The 19685-nt window shown below is 39.3% G+C and overlaps 1 protein-coding gene across 2 annotated transcripts in view; it reads right to left on the bottom strand.

The window, feature by feature from the left end:
* Positions 1-19685, bottom strand: part of NTN5 (netrin 5) — a 115537-nt gene that overhangs the window by 22212 nt on the left and 73640 nt on the right. For both annotated transcript variants that reach the window (XM_066607703.1, XM_066607704.1), the window contains 5 exons: positions 15700-16724; positions 11158-11346; positions 9257-9406; positions 7668-7724; positions 2238-2318 (listed from right to left, as the gene is read on the bottom strand). In XM_066607703.1, the coding sequence (XP_066463800.1) occupies positions 2238-2318; positions 7668-7724; positions 9257-9406; positions 11158-11346; positions 15700-16693 (1471 nt within the window). In that variant the 5' untranslated portion in view covers positions 16694-16724. The remainder of the gene's footprint in view (positions 1-2237; positions 2319-7667; positions 7725-9256; positions 9407-11157; positions 11347-15699; positions 16725-19685) is intronic.

Genomic DNA, 19685 nt, shown 5'->3' with positions numbered 1-19685 from the left:
ACCCTCCAATGTAGTCAAATTAAAGCAATTGTGCAAAGAAGAGCGTGCCAAAATTTCTGAACAGAGATCTAAAAGAATCATCACAAGTTATCGCAAACATCGCTAGTGTTAGCATACCCAGTTATTATCTTTAAGAGAAAATTATTTTTTTCACATGGGTACAATAGGATTTGAATCAATATATATCTTCAGTAAATGAAACTATCATTTAAAAAGCTGAATTTTTTTCATGTTATCTTTTTCTTATATTAAAATGAGTTGATGTAATACATTAAAATGTGACAAATTAGAAGAAATTAAATTAGGGGCATATATTTATCACATGACTGCATTACACATAGATATGCACATTACCCACATGTTTTACATATGTATATACACATTCAACATATACAGATGTAGCAAAGTTTAAATTACACTTAATGCATTAAGTAAACTGTGGCAAATAAATTTTGATACATCTATACACAAAATATACACATATATACATGCTATCATATAGTAATATGGATTCTTTAAGCTGCAATCCCTTTAAACTTTGTTGCAGAGTTTAAGGAATCCACTGGTCTTCACCCTTAACCCCAACTAGGAGGTATGGACATTACTGCAGGAGGATTCCCAGTTTAGAGTCCCCCAAAATAATAATAAATTAGTGGTGGGAATGCTGATGGAGCAGTAGCATGGTCAGGAACACAGCCAAGAGTCATCACCAGGAGACCAATAGAAATTCAACAGACCAGACAATGAGACAGAAAGATAGTTAAGAATGGAGCCAAGTTCAAAGGCAGGAATAGAATAACAGATACCAGTCAAACAATCTAAGGGGAGAGATAGAGACAATATTCAGGAACAAGTGTGAGAACAGGGAATGAGAGTCAGGAAAGGGCATGTCAGGATGGTTCCATGTGAAATGGGCTATCAGGCCTGACATCATCTTCAAGTGATGGTTGCCTTAGCAAACAGACGCCGTCGTGCATGCCGAGCTGGAACTAGGCACAGTGAGTAACAGTATCCCCTCTGTTAAGAAACCTTCCTGAAGAGATTTCATGAGGCTTGAGGGGATACTACAAATGTAATTTCCTGATGAGCAGAGGAGCATGAACAACATCTCTCCTCAAAACCCCTTATTAAAAAATAAATAAAATAATAGTCGAAATTCATAAACTGACATAGCCTTGTCTATAAAAGTCATAATAAAATCTAAACTGTACATTACAAGCTGAAATAAAAACAAATATAACATGATGTTTATAAATAGAAGATACAATGTTTATACATTGTAATTATCTCCTATTGATAAATATCCTTTTTAGTTATCATTATTAATTGTTTTATTTCTTTGATGTTGATTATTATTATATGGTCACTGAGCTTTTAAAGGGCCTGTACCAGAATCAACTTTTATCACCTATCCACCTCTTCTCATCAGCGCAGGGATGCTTCTTGCACTCACAGTGACATCAGATTGAATGGAGCAATGGCTTCATATGTCTCCCACTGTTCTAATACCATTTATAACATGATTCTTACGTCAAATGAAGCTCCACATCTGCATGATCAGAAGTTTAATGATAACATTTTATTATCAGAATAACTCCTTCCCAAGTGGCAGATTTCTGATAATTTTCAATAACTGCTCTTCAAGAGATGTCAGTAAATACATATAGGCTGTTGTATGGGGCACACTATATCACTTCTATGCAATGCTGACACAAGCTGTTATAATCTCCATCAGCATGAAAATATAGCATTTCAGATAGAAAATCTGGTGTGCGAAAAGTTGGAAGAAAGATATGAATAAGGAGCTTTGATAGGCAACACATAGACCTCTGTAAGGCTCTGCAGTATTTCCCTATGCCTCCAATTTCATATGGCTGCTTTTCCTGCTAGATTCTGTATGATCAGGGAAAAAAATCATGCTGTGTTCCACTGGACACAATATTATGGATGTAATTTCCCCTAAAAGCAAGCTTCTAGGGGAAAATTTCATCTAGACACAGCCACATACAGAATACCGTATGGCAACACACGGAGATCCTACAGGTCCTTCTGCATGCATCAGGCTATAAATGAGATTACACGCAACAGTTGAAGCCTACAAGAGTAAAAGCTGTAGTCAAGAAGAAAATACTTATTGCTTAAAAGAAGCCCATCTCAAAGTATAATTTTGAGAGGTTAATGTAAAAAGCTGATAACATAGCTGTAGAAAAATTACATAGGTGTATAATTTCACATACCATAGTCCTTTTTGCAGTATTTGCGAAGGTTCATATGCACACGACTGTGGGACGGCTTACAATATGACTGACACTCGGTACCTTTAAAGAAAAAAAGAATATAGAAAGTCCCCTGAATCAAAACATTATTATATCCAAAAAATACCACATGTGGTTGTCTGCTATTTCTAGAATACTGATTGAAAGTTTATTGTTGACTTTTATCAATACTTGTTTATGATACACATTTTACCTCTGCTGGTTCAATGACTAATAAGTCATGGTGATGGTGCTTATACCATCACCAGTAGATGCTGGCTGTAGATAATAGCAGACATCCTGCTGTAAAGAACAAGATCAATGATAACTTCAATCAAATCCATAGTCTTACCAAGTCTAGTGGCAGCTCCCTGGATGATTTCCAGCCGTTGCAGTGCCCAGCTTGAGATAAGTCTGGCATATTCATGAAGTATTCCTTGCCCTGCCCATCCACTGTTGTCATTTTGTTTTCTGTATGCAGTGTAATAGCCAGAGGACTTTGAGTAGGCCGGGCAAGCAACATCTCATAAATATATCAGACTTGTGACATGCCAGGCGCTGTGGAATCCTGACCTTTGTCATACAGAGAGATGCCGCCAAACCATGTAAGTGCAAGATAACTGCAGAATATTGACCATAAGTGACAGACCACGGAAATCCATAACAGTAAGGCAGAGGCGGCAGCATCAAAGGTATAGAATAAAGTTTAAAATCCTTTTATTGCTTCCATATAGTAAAAGGCAACGTTTCAACTACATGAAAAAGACATGTAGTCGAAACGTTGCCTTTTACTATATGGAAGCAATAAAAGGATTTTAAACTTTATTCTACACCTTTGATGCTGCCGCCTCTGCCTTACTGTTATGGATTGACCTGGGATTGGAGGTCCATGATCCCACTGACTGGTGGCTGTGCATATATCTACCTCGCCCATTTGGGAAAGTTGTGCTTGAGTGCTGCCGGACCTTTATGTATTGGATGAGACCACTGAAATCAGCATGTCTGTCACTACTTTAATTAAGTATTTCCTAATAAGTTCGGTTACTGAGATATTCCACCATTTTTGTAGCCAGTCTTTGGATTGTTTTTATTTTATCAGTGTCTTTCTGTAGATGAGGTCTCCAGAAGTGAATACAGTATTCCTGACGTGGTCTTATCAGAGCTCTATACAGCGGGATCACAATCTCCCTCTTTCTATTAGCTAGCTATGCATGCTACTTGCTTTCTTTGCTGCTTGACCACACTATGGACTCATTTTTAGGCTGTCAGAAATCAGAACCCCTAAATCTTTCTCTTCTGAATTCCTGGATAACACAGAACAGCTAATTAGATACTTATTCTGAGAATTTCTTCTCCCCAAGTGCATTACGTTACATTTGGAAACATTAAACTGCAGCTTCCATTATTTTGTCCATTTATCCAGTAAGGCTAAATCTTTCGCCATGTTCAAGAGACCGCCAGGAGTATCAACCGTATTGCACACTTTTGTGTCATCAGCAAACAGACAGACAGACCTTAATTGTTAAACCTTCTCCTATATCACTTATGAACATATTATAAAAAATAGGACCCAGAACAGACCATTGTGGTCATTGCTTGTAACTAGTCCCTTTTCAGATAACACAATGTTCACAATTCTCTGATGTCTACTTTAACCGATTGCAAATCCTCTGGACTATCAAAGGATTAAGTCTAATTTTCAATAACTTAGCTATAAGCTCTTCATTTGGAACTTTATCAAAGGCTTTACTGAAATCCAGATAGGCAATATCCACAGCACCACCTTCATCCACAACTTTTATGATATAGTCAACGAAATCGCTTAGTTTAGTTTGACATGATCTGCGCTTAGTAAAGCGGTGCTGTTAGGGTCCAATAAGTTGTTGTTTTTTAAGTAGTGAAATATCCTCTTTTTCATGAGAGTTTACATTAGTTTAACTACTAAAGATTTCAAACTAACTGGCATGTAGTTCCGGCTTTTTCTCTACTACTCTTCTTATGGATGGGTACAACATTGGCCATTCTCCAGTCATCTTGAACATGGCCTGTTAGAAGAAACTGGTTAAACAAATCTGTTATATGTGCAGCAATTACAGATAGCACCTCTTTAAGAACTCTGGGGTGGACGCCTTTCTTTGTGCAAGTTCACCTACATCAGCCTTCAAGAACACTAGATCTGAGCTCTTACAACTAATAGTACAAACAGGCCTAAGCATATTATTCCAAAATCTAGATTATGAAAGTACAGAACAAAAATAGCTATTCAAATGGTCAACAATGGCCTTATCTCCACTAATGTAGTTAGTATCCACTTTTTTAATTTTTGTAATTCCACAGTTTTTCTTCTGTCAATAAGGTACCTAAAAATGTTTTATTCCCCTCATTTGGTCATTTCTTCCTCTTTTTCTGCTTTAGCAGCATGAAAAATACTATGTTTTGTCTCCTCCTCTGTCGGCTGCAATTCCAGTTTCTTATAACCTCTTATAGACAACCCTCTTTTCTTTTACTATATTATAAACTTCTCTAGTGAACTATAGTGGTTTCCTTTTCTTTTTACTTTTGCTAGTTTGTTTGACATATAGTTTAGTTACCTTTAAGATGGTGCACTGGGCACACACTCCTCGTGTTTTATTCCACCCTGTTAATTCATCTTTTAGAAACTCACCCATATCCTTGAAATTAGTCTTTCTAAAATCTAATATGTTGGTTAGAGTATGGAATTTCTCAAAGTCTTATGTCCAACCATAAACATTGGTGGTCACTGGAACCGAATTCTCTTCCACCGTAACCGCAGACACCAGATGCCCATTAGTAAGTACTAAATCTAGAATGTTGGCTGCTCTAGTTGATGACCTAACAAGCTGTTTTAGAGATGCTTCTTTAAGTGCCTCTATCAAATTTCTACTTTTTTTGTAAATGCACCAGGAATACTCCAGTCTACATGAGGCATGTTTAAGTCACCCATTATTAAAATATTTCCCTTTATTGTCATTTGAGTAATTTCATCAACCAACAGGTTATCACAATCTTCAGTTTGCCCTGGAGGCCTATATATGATACCAATTCTACTCATAGTTTCCTCTTTTGATTGCATGCAAGCCCAGAATGTTTCCCGGTTTTTTTGTGTGTGTATGTTTAGAATCACTGTTGATTTAAGACTATCCTTGACATAAATAGCTACTCCACTGCCCTTCTTTCTACTCTGTCTTTTCTGGATAGTGTGTACCCAGGCATGGCTATTTCCCAATCATTATAATCCGTAAACCCTGTCTCTGTTGTGGCAACCAGGTCTAAATTATTCCTGGATATAATAGCCATTAGCTCAGAGAGCTTATTTCCTAAGCTACGGGCATTAGTACACGTTGTGTGGAGAAAATAACTTTTTGTTTTATTTTCAGCAACTACATTAATTCCATTGCCAAAATTAACCACCACGTTTTTAGAGTTACCAATATGCAGCTTCAACCTAACTGACTGGGGACAGAAATCATCCTCATAAATCAAATTCTGCCCTTTTCATCTAGTTTAAATGTCTGTCAAAAAAAATTCTAAATTCCTCACCAAGGACTTCTCTACCTTTTGTTTGAAGGATACAAACCATCCCTTTTGAACATCTCTTAGAGCACCTGCCAACATCATGACTAACAAATCCAAAACCTTCAGTTTTACACCACTGTCATAGCAATGCAGTAAACTCTAAGATATGACGGGCCTTGTTCATCAACAAGGGGGTTGAAACAGGCTGAACTACATGAACCCTGTCTTCATTCAGCCTAACCTACTATGTTACTATATCACTATAGAAATTATATTCAGTACAAAATTAGCATGTTTATGTTCCACAACTTGCAATCAAACTTATACCCCTTTTATAAAGGCCGTGAATCTCACAATTCTCATTTGCTCCAGCGAATGTGCTGGTGACGTCATTACCATCTCGTCTTTGCTCGGGCAGCGTGTTTAGACTGCACAATTCTCATTGAGAATCGTGCCGCTCTCATGCACTAATCATTCAGTGTTTCACATGCCGATGTGAGACACTGTACAATCAGTGTTTAAACTGCACAGTAAGGCCTTAGTCAGACAGGCGTTTTTAGACGCGATTTGCGCATGCGCATGCGTCCGGCGATTTTATAAAACCATTGCTTTGCAATGGTATCGGACACATGAGCGCTTTTTATGCACTCGTCCGATAAATTATAGAACAGAAATCGCAGATCGCACCTATGTGCGATCTGCGATTCCTGTTCTCTTCTCTATATGCGCTCAATGGGGCCGGCGGCAGCAGCGCCGACCCCATTGAGAACATATAGAATACAAATCATTCTTCTCTGCCACAGCTGTAACAGCTGTGGCAGAGAAGAACGATGTTTGCCCATTGAATTCAATGGAGCCGGCAATACAACCGTCTCCATTGAAAGCAATGGGCTGCCGGCGAGCGCTGGATGAATTGTCGGGAAGGGCTTAAATATATAAGCCCTTCCCTGCAAGTCATCCTAAAATGTGTTAAAATTAAAAAAAATTGTATACTCACCTTTCCGCTGCAGCCGGAGTTCTGCCGCGGCCGCTGTCAGTTCTCCTGAACTGCTTCTCGGCACTATTCAGCCGGTGGGGCTTTAAAATCCCCGCCTGCTGAATGATCTGCCTCTGATTGGTCACAGCCTGACCAATCAGAGGCAGGTTTCACTCACACACCCATTCATGAATTCATGAATGGGTGAGTGACTGCTGCCTCTCATTGGCTCAGCGGGAGCTGCCCCTGATTGGTCAGGCTGTGACCAATCAGAGGCAGATCATTCAGCAGGCGGGGATTTTAAAGCCCCGCCGGCTGAATAGTGCCGAGAAGCAGTTCAGGAGAACTGACAGCGGCCGCGGCAGAACTCCGGCTGCAGCGGAAAGGTGAGTATACAATTTTTTTTTATTTTAACACATTTTAGGATGAATTGCAGGGAAGGGCTTATATATTTAAGCCCTTCCCGACAATTCATCCAGGGCTCGCCCGCAGCCCATTGCTTTCAATGGAGCGGCTGTATTGCCGTCTCCATTGAATGCAATGCGCTGGACAGCTCTGGCCCGTTTCTAATGAAACGCGGCTAGGAGCAGATTTTCGGGCGTTTTTTCGGCCGATTTTTCGGCGCCGGTCACGCGATTTGCGCATGCGCATCCGTCATGCGATGCGCAAATCGCGCGAAAAAACGCCCGTGTGACTAAGGCCTAAGTGCATGAGCCAGGGCTGATTTTTATGCTGACTGAAACTGAATGACGAACAAGAATAGCACGATTATCGTTCAGTTTCGCTCATGTGAACAATTTTCTGAATTGTTCAGGCTTAACACAGCATTAGTTTATGGTGCTGTAGGGAAGTTCCTTTTAAAGTCTTACGAATCTCATTGTTTCATTCTTTTGAAATACCTGCTTTCCATTCTAGAGGGTAAGCTGCTGTTGTAGTCATCTCTTCTTGAACCTCACCTAAAAATGATTAAAAAGTGATAATATAGATAAGGTAATTTTCCTTTACATATACACATATTATTCAAATTCTAGAATAATTAGACATTTTTTTTGCAAAAGCTCTGTCATCGTTACAGATAATTAAAACCTGAATTGGTGCAACAAAATTAACTATTTGGAAAAGACTGGGGTTTTGCTGCTCAGGATCCTTACCAATCAACTGATCTTCCAACCTACTGTTAGTGCAGCAGGGCGGGACATCGTCATTGGGGTCAGAGCCAGAAGTGTATTAGAAGCCATTCCTCCCATTCATTTCAGTGGGAACAAAGCCACCTATTACACTTCCGGCTCCAACACTGATGATGATGTTTGGCCTTGTTACACTGACCGCAGACCGTTGGATAAGCTGATTGGTGGGGATCCCAAGTTGATCAATAGAAAATGCCAGTAAAACCCCTTTAGCAATTCTAGGGTAGGTTCATGCCATGTTTGGTGGGATCATTTCAAATGATGTATGTCCTACATGTGCGCAACTATTTAAGGATGGACAAAGATAGTGGGCCATTGTACAAGAACAGTATATCTGAAAGAGATACTATGTCCTGCTGGGCTTGTCACGGACACTTGTTGGTGCAAACAAAAATATTTGTCTTTTTTATTTTGCAGCACAACACTCTTTGTAGTTGTTGTCAGTTAAATGGTATAAAAGCACAATGGTTACAGTCTCTACAAGTGTACAGTATGGCAGTTTGTCATAGTTTCTTAAAAAGCAGAATAGTTGCAGAAAACTTTATAGTCTCTCAGTAAGGCCTATAGGTCAAGTCATGCTGAGACCCTCGCTGATCGCTAGAACGAGGGGACTGCAGCACTCACCCTGTTTCTTCTCTCTTTCTTCTTAGTAACAAAAACGTAGTTGAGGGTGCGTTCACACGAGCGCATAAACGGCGCGTTTTTGCGCCCAATCGTATAAACGTGACCATCTAAGGCATTGGTTTCCAATGTATTCGTTCGCACGGGCGATTTTACGGCGCGTAAAAACGGCAACCCGAAAAAAGCGGAACATATGCGACCGAAATACGCGCCAACGCATATTCGATGGCCGAAAAGATAGTTTGCAAAGTAGGAACAAACGATAATACGCTTTCTAGCTCTGGTCATGATCGCCGAAAAACGTTCTTTCCGGCGATTAAACGCTGCGCACGTGCGAACGTAAATACGCCTACGCTCGTGTGAACGCGCCCTAATGTTTACTATTCTTAAACTAATACTTTGTAGACTGTCGCCAATGAGAAGGTGAGTGGAAACATACTTCAGTCTTTTATGGGCATCATATAGATGCCCTTGTTTGAATTGTCTCCATCTCATTAAAATGAAGAGAAAGCTTCCTGTTGGGTAGAACAGTCCTTTAGAATTTGGACAAGACTGTTTACAGCTTGTGTGTGGCATGAGACAAATTGACATATACAGCTCGCAATTGTATTATTTTACTTAATGAACTTTCTGTGCATGAGTGAAAGAACAAGAACCTTTATACGATTCCAATTACTTACGGACACAAGGCATATGAGCAGAGCGACTTTGCTGGTATCCTTGAGCACAACGATTGCAAGTTAAACCAGTAACTCCAGTTTTGCATTGGCATTGACCTGTTGTTTGGTTACACATGGCGTTGATTGCTCCAATGGGGTGACACTGGCAAGCTGAAAACAAAATTATTTTGTAACTTACAACCTCATCATTACTCCAAGATCACATACAAATTATGTTTCTATCCATAACAACTAAGACTGTGAATTTGGGCCAGGTTCTCTTGCTCTCTGTACCCGATAATTTCGATTTTTTTTATATTTGTTACTTTGAACTTGTTTGTCATAGTAACATTTTAACCCAGTTTGAACTCCATTGTGTAGCTATTTATAATAAAATATAATACATTTTAAACCAACTGCACGTATTGAAAAATTAGAAATCCATCAACTAAAATAGGTGCAAAGATGTTTTTTGCCCGTCTAATTTCTTATTAGTAATATTATATCTGCATTGCTACTTTATACTTATTGGATCTGTACATGTAATGTGTTTTACTTTTTTATACTGCATTGTGCAGAACCAAATGAATACAAAACATAAATTATAATAACAGTAATTAAAAATGTGAATATGCTAGCCCACATTTATCAACCATAAAGAGAACGCCTTCTTATCATAAGGTATATGTCTAGCCCATATCTACATAATAAAGAAATGAACTCTCATTTTGTGAGAGTGGACAGATAAATGCAAATTGTTCTTTTATGCCTTTGGTGGCTAACTATGCATTCCGAACTCCTGGTGTATAGTCCTACACAACCTAATAAATACAGAACTATTTATTCCAACTTGAATACAGCTGATTCAGGATTTTTAGCCTTCATCAGTGCTCACATTTAAGCCATGGCTCTGTGTTGTTGGAGCCAGGGAGGTACCACTCCCGGGTTAAGTTGTGAAACCAAAAGAAAAGAGTAAAATCATCCTAAAATTCTCTATCTGAACTCTCTATGTATGAAGAGATCACCACTATAAAAATCAGATACACGCCCTACAGGCAACACTGAATGGTTAGAATTTACACGAGTAGAAAACTATTTGAGGTTTTTTTTCATCGAACCCTTCTGATTCATTGATTTGTTTTTGTTTCTATTTTTTATTACATTTTTGTCTCTTTTTTAATTTAGATTTACAGTACGGTGACTTTTTTAATAACATTTTGATAGTAGTTTCCTTTTTTAATTTATTTTAAGGTAGCAATTAAGATAAACAAATGTTAGGCCCATCTGCCTTAGGGCTCATGCCCATGGCTGGGTCGGATTCCGCCTGCAAAATCTCACAGCAAAATCAGACGCAGCACCCCCAGGGACCCCATACTCCCTTTTACAGATCTGCCGCGAGTGTCTCGCCCAGTGCTGGGCGGTGACGCAGATTCCTGTGGTACTTCCGCTGTACTCACAGCGGAAGTATCGCAGGATGGATGACTTCCATTGACTGTAATGAAAGCCGTCCGCACAATTTTCCGCATGGAATAGAACATGGTGCGATTCTCCCCTGCGAGCGAAAAATCGCAATTGATTTCCACTCATGGGCAGGGGAGAATCACTTAGCATGGCATTTCTATGGACGGACATTGCTGCGGAATTTGCGGCGGGTGTTTGACCGCGAATTCCGCAGAATAATCCATCCATGGGCATTAGCCCTTAGTAGGTCTATGGGAGTTATGGAACAAGCTGAGCAGGTATACGCACGGCCACCCTTCTGTCCAGATTGTGGCTGGCTCCCCTGGCTGGGCATAATAGAAAAGCTGAACTTCAATTAAGTGAGCCACAATGATAAAACAAAGGAATCCTTAGAGTACAGCACTTGAATATACATGTAGCAGATACATATCTGAGAAACAAAATTCCTAATGGATACTTACGCTTGCAGACTTTTCGGCTTGATATAGGTTTGCTCAAGTCGCGCTTATAACCCTGTTTACAGTAGTGACAATGGCGCCCAGCAGTGTTGTGACGGCAGTTTAAGCATACGCCTCCACTTTTTCTACCTGATAACTTGTACAATTCCATGTTAAATCTGCAGCGATTAGAATGCTGATTGCACTCACAAGCTATAAGACAAGATAAATTACCAGTTCACATATTATTCTCATGACATTTCCATCGTGTTATATCATATAAGGTGTTCTTAAAATATAAGACAAGATTATCCCAAGTCTTAAACAGTTCCTGGGGGGTTCCCACACAATACAGCCACTTCAAGACTCTAATCTTGCAGGAGTACTAAAGCAGCTATAGATGTAGTGCTGGCACAGGGAGCTGAGAAAACTATTCTGTATAGAACAAACAGCCATGGTTCATGCTCTTCACATATAGAAAAGGAGATCCTGTGTGTAAATGCATTTGTATCTGACACTTATTGGAGTTATCAACATTTGAATTCCAAGGTGTTGGACATTTTAAGTCCAAGACTCTCCCTAAAATACAGCATGGAAATGAGTATTAATCCCACCCCTTTTTCAGTCAATTGGGACTGATGGGAAGGCATGCTGACAAAGCATGCAGGTGAAATGCATATAGCGGCGCTTTAATCCCTTAAAGACCAGGCTGTTTTGTACCTTGACAGCCAGACACTTTTTAGGGATCTTACTCACATGGTGGTTTTACTGCCCCATTTTTTTTTCCTTTAGCTACCAAAATTATTTTTGCAGCATTTTTTCCCGTGACATATAGGGCTACTTTTTAAAATATCTTTTTCACTGACTTTTTTCCCCATTTTTTAGTTATATTGCGGGTAAAAAGCTAAAAGAAATCAATTTTGTAACATTTATAGTTGTTGCTTTTTTTATTAGTATATTTACGCTAAAATAAATTGTATGGGTTCCTCATTTTGTTTGGGACATTTTATTTTATAATATGTATAGTTTGGAATTACAGAACACATACAGCAGTGGTTTTGGTTGGCATCGGCCTCGGGTCATTTTCTTTTTTATATACATATATTTTTATTTTATTTATTTATTTACTTTTTTACTTATTCCTGTAACTATTTTTTTTACCATCTACGCCCCCCATAATGTCATATAAGACCTCTGGGGGACATTCACACTTTCTTTTTATTATATACTTTTCCACTGTAGCTGGGGCATCCATAGGAGCCCCAGTTACAGGGGAAAACATCCCCCTGTAGTGACAATAGTCATTGACAGAGCTGAGCAGGGGCTGCTAGGACCCTGCAGATCTGTTGTGCCTGGGATCTCATGGCGGTCACGTGATCACCGGGTCACATAGTGGAAAAAACACCTCCACTTTCACTTTTTAGTACATAACACTCATTGAGCGATATGTACCCCGGAAAGGAGAAGCCAGAAACAGTTAAAAAACGCTTCACCTTCTCCTAACAAATTGCGGTGCGTTCTATCTTGAAGCGTGCTCTCGCATCACATCTCTCATTGTTTTCAATGGGGCCAGCTGCATCATTGCACCACATGCCAGGTGCACACTGTGTGATGCAAGGTTTCCCCATTGAAAACAATGGGAGAAACTCCACAATCCTCCTTCACCTGGAATTTTGAGTTAGATGCTCCAGATAGAGCATCTAACACATATGTGAAAATCTCTCGTAGCTCTCCAGTAGTTGAAAAACTACTAATTCCTAAATGCCTCGGCAGAATTATATTGAGAGTTGTGCAGTTGTACTCTGACAACAGCTAGGGAGTCACAGGTTCAGCTTTAATTTTAAAGAAGCAATAAACATTTTAACATAATTTTTTAACCTCATGTGGCCCTCTTACCCTTATTCTAAGGTAAAATTGTAATTTAAAATAATTAGTCATCAAGGAATTAAGAAATGACACTTTCTAGTAATAGTAATACGGGAGAATATACACACATGCAAAGGACTTCAGAAATTTGGTGTTTGACCAAATGCCACCATTTTCAATCTATTCCAGCAACAAATCTATGATAAATAAAGTAGACTAGTAAATCTGCTCCATTATTTTCTCTACGTGGTATACTTTAAAGAACTAATTCTCAAAGCAGCTGACAACAATCAAGAAAAAAAACAGAAGGGGCCTCATAGCAAACATATCAATTTGCAGTAGCTCTGTGTGGATTTAAAGGGGATTATCCTGGAAGAATTAAAAAATAACAGCTCAGAGTGACACCAAAACATTAAAAAGCTATACCCCCCTCATCTGATCCACCACTTTTCCCCTACCCCCAGTGCCCTATCCCTCCAGTTCTTCCCTTCTTGCTGCAACAACAATAACTTTTCAACAACAGGATATGCAACCACTGCAGCTAATCATCAGCTGAAGCGAACCAGTGATTAACTTCAGCAACTTCATGTCTTTGGTGTCAGTAAAGTCATCCCTGGCTCACTGCAGCTAGAAGTAGAGGCCAATGAGAAATTGGGCACCAAGAGAATGGGAGCAGCAAGGGATTGGGCAAGATGAGTATGGCTTCTTTTATGTTTGTGCAGCATACTCATTCGTTTCCAAGAAAAACTTTTCAGCCTGAATAACCTCTCTAATTAACGTGTCATCAAAAATATGTCCCATTGTATAAATCAGGTTTGTATTGCAAAAACATACTAATAGGTGAACTTAAACTGTGAGCCCCGATGGGGGTGTCAAGTGATGTACAGTGCTGTGGAATAAGCATGCTCTATATAAATGCGTACAATAAATAAAGTCCATGACTGTTTCTTTGGAAGGAATGCTCTATATGGAAGAGTCTAATTTTCTGCACGCAATTAACATTGACATTCACTCTTGTGTTGATAAATTCAATCATTTTAAAGTAAAAGTTGATAAGGGAAGATGAACTGTCAATTAAGTAGCAAAATGAACTGTGAATAACAAAAATGAATTATAAAATGAATGATGAAAATACACTGTACCCCTGGAGTTCTTTATTCTTTCATCCACTGTGACAAGAACAATAAAAGATTAAGGAAATGTAACCTGAATCAATTATTTCTACTAGTGTCACTGAAGCTCCCCTGCTGTAGGATCTGTGCAGCGTATTATAGGTGGAAAACCTGCATGCTTCATTACAGAGGAAAATCAATAGCTAAGGCATAAAAGTATATTTATCCTTAACCTTCAGCTCTTATAATGCATTCAATTAGCAGCCATAAATTAAAATACAGCATTTAAATCCTCATTGCTTTCAGGAGCCTGAAGAGTAAATGCAGTCATAGGAGTTGAAAGTTGTACTTCATACATCTATATTGAGTTTTCAACACGATATCCATAAAGGTGCCTCACAGAGTTCATGGTTTTTAATTGTCTGCCTGGACTTTTGCCATGTAGTTTATTATTGTAGAATGAAGTATTTAGTCTGACTCCAGATTTCCTAAATCTATGTTGTGTTTCATTTCTATTCTTTAATAAAAAAATTTAAAAAATTAATAGCGAGAAGCATTGACCAAGAAACATGCAGATAAGTAAGCCTGTATCTAAACTCACAGTAAGTCTTAAAGCAGAACCACAGTGTTGTTTCCAATTAATTTTAGTACTTAAAGTGCCTTGGATGCTGACATGTAGTCCCTCTTGTCCAATTAGCTTGAGCAAGAAGGTCAATTACCATACGGGACATGCTTTTCAGCAACTCCCTGAATTGGAGTTGGAGAGGAACACCTGCTTGTCTGGTTATATTAGGGCAGGGGTGGGTAACCTGTGGCCTGCAATGTCATTCTGTGTAGCCTGCAAAGGGCAAAGCTTGTATGTGTCCCAATAGCTCAGAAAGACACAGCTGTCAATAGACATTTGCATCCTATTGACACAGAGTTGTTTGTGTCAAATGATGGCACTCTTCTCTCCACTAATATTAGATATCCGTGCAGGTCTTGGAAGATACATGTGAGCTATGTAGCTTGTACTATTGCAAAGTCACTATGTAGTTGGCACTGTTATGAGGGAAGCATATGACTGGCACTAATAAGAGCATTCTGTGGCTTAATTTTAAAAAAAGTAATTTAGGCAAAACTATAACTGTAATGCCTAGTGTAGGCCTAAGAAAAAATGTGATAAGTGGGGACTTGCACTGTAACCCCGTTATATTAGGAGAATGGGATCCCCCTGATCGACTACTGCACTCCAAAGTGGAGAAGACAAGATGGTCCTGCATGCATGCTGTTCTCTTTATTGTAGTTTATGAAACCTATGAAATGCTTATTTGCCTCTGCGTTCTCTGGGAGATCTAAAAATTAAACCCTCCACTTATCAGACATTTATGGCATATTCTATAATTTCGTCATAAACGTTTCAAATGGGAATACACCTTCAAATTTTATTGCAGCCCTTAAGAGTAGTATAATTTGGCATCATGGTCTTTGGACAAGAAAAGGTTGGGCACAACCATCTTTGTAAATGCAAAATTCCACTTAAAGATCATAGATATTCATCAAATACTGTTAGAAATATTGTCAACAACTATATCTTTATAAAACTTACCAACACAATCATGTGCATTGCTTGGTGTCGCTCTTTGCCAGGGCCTGTCATAATAAAATGGCTTGCAGGCATCACATTCTGGACCAATGGTATTATGTTGACAATCACATATTAATCCATCTTTACTAGCTATACAGCATGATGCATGACCATTACATTTACACCTTCCTCCAACCTGGAATTCAGAAACTCCATAGAAAGCAGTCTTCTTTCGGATTCCCATTTTCTTTCCATGGTGAAGTCGATTGAAAACCACACGGATATCTGTAGCTGTCACCCAATCTTGCAGAACAGGACTGTATTCGAATCTACGTGCAGAAGGACGACCCGCCAATGGCATAAAAGCTACAAGTCCTTTAGTGAGGGGTTTAACTCCTGTTTGAAAATCAGTACAAGTGGCTTCATGCTGCATGGGTTTTGTAATAGCACTGGTGGTTGCCTTATCATATACACGACGGCAATGAGTAGAATAAAACTGGAAAGGGATCCATGTTTTTCCATGGTCCATAGATTTATAGATTGCCATAGAGTCAGGACGAGGAGAGCAGAAACGCAAGCTAACATAAACTAGCTCGAATCTTCGTCCAAGAGGTAAAGTCAGTGTAACATTTTGTGGATACTTTATACCACTTTCTGACCTCCAGCATGTTTGAGCATCTGTGTCGGTCATGTAGGATGGTGGATAGGAAGTTTCAGTCTTCCTCTGATCACATAACTGACATCGTCGTGATGTCACATTTGTAGCATCTAGAAAAGAGCAGAGTTTTTGTGGTGCACGTCCACAAGTGTTGGAGGTAATTACCTCTTTCCCAAGAGCAACATTGATAAAATCTGGAATACAGTATTTTGGCCTTTGTTTGGCATCATAACATGGGCCATCCTGAGACCCACGGTGGGTTGTAGCTTTGTTCGAATTATGCTCCTGACCCTTTGGCACTGGGCACAGCAGGGAGATGATATAAAAAGGAATTAAACCCCACAAAATTCGAGGCATGACAGAGCGATCAAGATGTTGGAAACATTACCTTAGAGAAAAAAAAATATGTAGTATAAATTTTCAAGTAAAAATAGTATATGTAATATATACACTGGCATTCAGAATCATATATGTATATATAATATTCAGCTACATGGAAAGAACACAGAAACACAATAATTGTCTATCAGTTTTTACTATCCACATGGGTATCTCATGGCTTGACCATGGGTAACTCTGACAGGGAATCTACCTCATCCTCTATGATAAGCTTGTTTAATGTATCAAATTTCCTCTAAAACCACATGGGAAAAATATATCTTAGAAATACCCTGAAAGAGTGACCATAGAGAAACCATAAGAGAGAAGAAACTATTTGTCAGTATAAATCTCATTAGAGCACAATTACTGAGGATTGACAATGTCTGTGAAACATATCCTAAGTGGCTACTAATGATGTTTATACACATTCTAAGTTTTGATCTACCACTGATCTAAACTGATTAAAAAGCTGATGACATTAAGGCTCTGTCTTACCAGTGCCATAATTTCCCTTCATAACAAGAGCCTTGATGCTGTGACTGATCCAAGCAACAATTATTCCAGACAGTCAATGATTTCGAAAGAGTCTGCTAGAGTTTTGGCATTTTCATGGCAAGAGTAGTGCTGTATACAGTCACAAATTCCATAAAACCTCAGAAGAGCCCCAAGGAGCCTCTGAACAGTAATTTGAAGAGAAGCTAAAATTAGTCTTCATCATTTTTCTCAATCTGTCCTCCACTGGCCTTAATGATTTGAAAAATGAGTATAAAGGGTCCTGGGAAAAAGAGCTAGCACTGGCTAGCCTTGCCTTCCAGACACTAATTGTCAGCTGTTTCTCTATTAATGTGCGTAGGGAGAAATCTGTCAATCAGTGGCCAGGGCTAGCCTCACAGCACATGTATATCATGGACTACTTTCTCCCATGACCATGTGAGCATTCCTACTGATAATGTTTAAATTTGCCAGAAAATTAATTACTTCCCAGACACTTAAAACAGGCTGTCACTGTCTGTTACCATAACCACTGACTCTTCCTACCTCCTCCTTTTGGCAGTCATGGTCCTTAACTCTCTTTTGCTGTCGGATGTGGCAAACTCCGCATCCTCCTCTCAGCTCAACATGCACACACCGCTTTTCCATCCCTGGCCAATCTAGTTTGCCCTTTTGCTATTTAACGCACCCTCCCCCACTGGAGGGTGTAAGAGTAATTAGTTCCATCTAGCATGCAAACGTGCTTTCTGACTCTGATCAATTCCTGGTTTGTAACTCAACCACATTGCTACCTGCTCCTCCGGTACTGCATTATGGTTGCCCTGACCATTTTATGCCAGCTGCTACAACACAGAGACTACTCCTGGGGTAATGGCCTGAGGGTTCCTGCAGCAAAGATTGGATCCTGATTGATTGGGTTAAAAGGTGAATACCAGGAGACCTCAAGTGCAGCCCTAAGGAGTAGCCCCAAGCCAAATTAGTTTGTGGCACAGTAGGTCCATACTCACTGTTCTGACACAGACCTTGCACTGAAAACAGCTTTCCTGTCACTACTTTATGCTGCCCTCAGCTTAAAAGTGGTAACAGAGTCCCTTTAAAAGAAGAACATAGAGAAGAAATGAATGTGACTTGTAGAAGTTGGCAGATATTGCATGCCCACATGGGCATTTTCATAAACTTCAAATGCTATTACCTCCACAAAAGGATAAGGTTAATAAGGAACCAACTGAAATCTTAGTGTAGGTTGAACTGTATGTTAAATATTACATAAATACAGAGTTATGTCAAATATCTCAAATTCTACCAAACCATGGGCCCTTTATATACATCTATAGCTCGAGCTGTTTTACAAACATTGCAGAGGTAGCGACACATTTATACTCATTTTATATATGCAGTGAATGCCATGTAATTACCTATTTACCAAAGGCGTTGTGAAAATGCCAGGAACATTGTTTGTCTGTCTTTTCCACTTTACTTCTAATTATACTCTTTGTATGCCATTATCTACATGGCTTATCTCATTTTCTTTGCACCATTTTGTTTTGTTTTCTCACATCCCTGGCAAGCACAAATAACATGCATATTCACATTCCGGTGTGAAATTTACTGGCCCAAAATTAAAGGACTTGTAAGTGTGAGAGTTCTTATGGAATGGGGTTCCAAACTCTGCAAACACTATAATGTTTTCTGACACCCATGTCATGACGAGATCCTGTCTTGTAACAGATCTATTGCTCATGAAGTCCAGATCTCGTGTCAACTTTAATGCAATGTGACAGCAGTAGTAAAGATTACTTTAATTATAACATACTGATAACATAAACTTAATCTGCTCTATTGAGCTTATTATCAGTAACTGTACTAATCATAACTCCCACTCCTTTACTGAAATGCAGAAATGACTAAATTCATTTTATACACAGTTTTTTTCATTGTATAATTAAAAATGTATTTTCCAATTTCCCATAGAACATCTTATAATGTGATTGTAGGGCACTTGTATCAGATTTGTTACAGTGAACTCATTGCATGACTACTTTTTGAATTAAGTAAAATGGAAATCTAAAGCTTGTCAAATGACAGAAAATATGCATATGACAAGTATATTCCCATGTATGTAGAGTACTCCCACTGATAAGGACTAGAGATGAGCGAGCGAGTAGTGCCTTAGCCAAGTATCTCCCCGCTCGTCTCTAAAGATTCGGGGACCGGTGCGGGTGACAAGTGAGTTGCGGCAGGGAGCGGGGGGGGGGGGGGGGGGGGGAGAGAGGGAGAGAGAGATCTCCCCTCCGTTCCTCCCTGCTCTCCCCCGCCGCTCCCCGCCCACCGCCGGCCCCTGAATCTTTAGAGACGAGCGGGGATATACTCGGCTAAGGCACTACTCGCTCGAGTAATGTGCCTTAGCGAGTATACTCGCTCATCTCTAATAAGGACCTCATATAGCCTCATATGAATACTGATATTATATTGATCC

Source organism: Eleutherodactylus coqui, chromosome 6, assembly GCF_035609145.1.
Source record: "Eleutherodactylus coqui strain aEleCoq1 chromosome 6, aEleCoq1.hap1, whole genome shotgun sequence".
NCBI lineage: Eukaryota > Metazoa > Chordata > Amphibia > Anura > Eleutherodactylidae > Eleutherodactylus > Eleutherodactylus coqui.
Note: the sequence above shows the minus strand (reverse complement) of the source record. Positions and strands in the feature narration are given on the sequence as shown.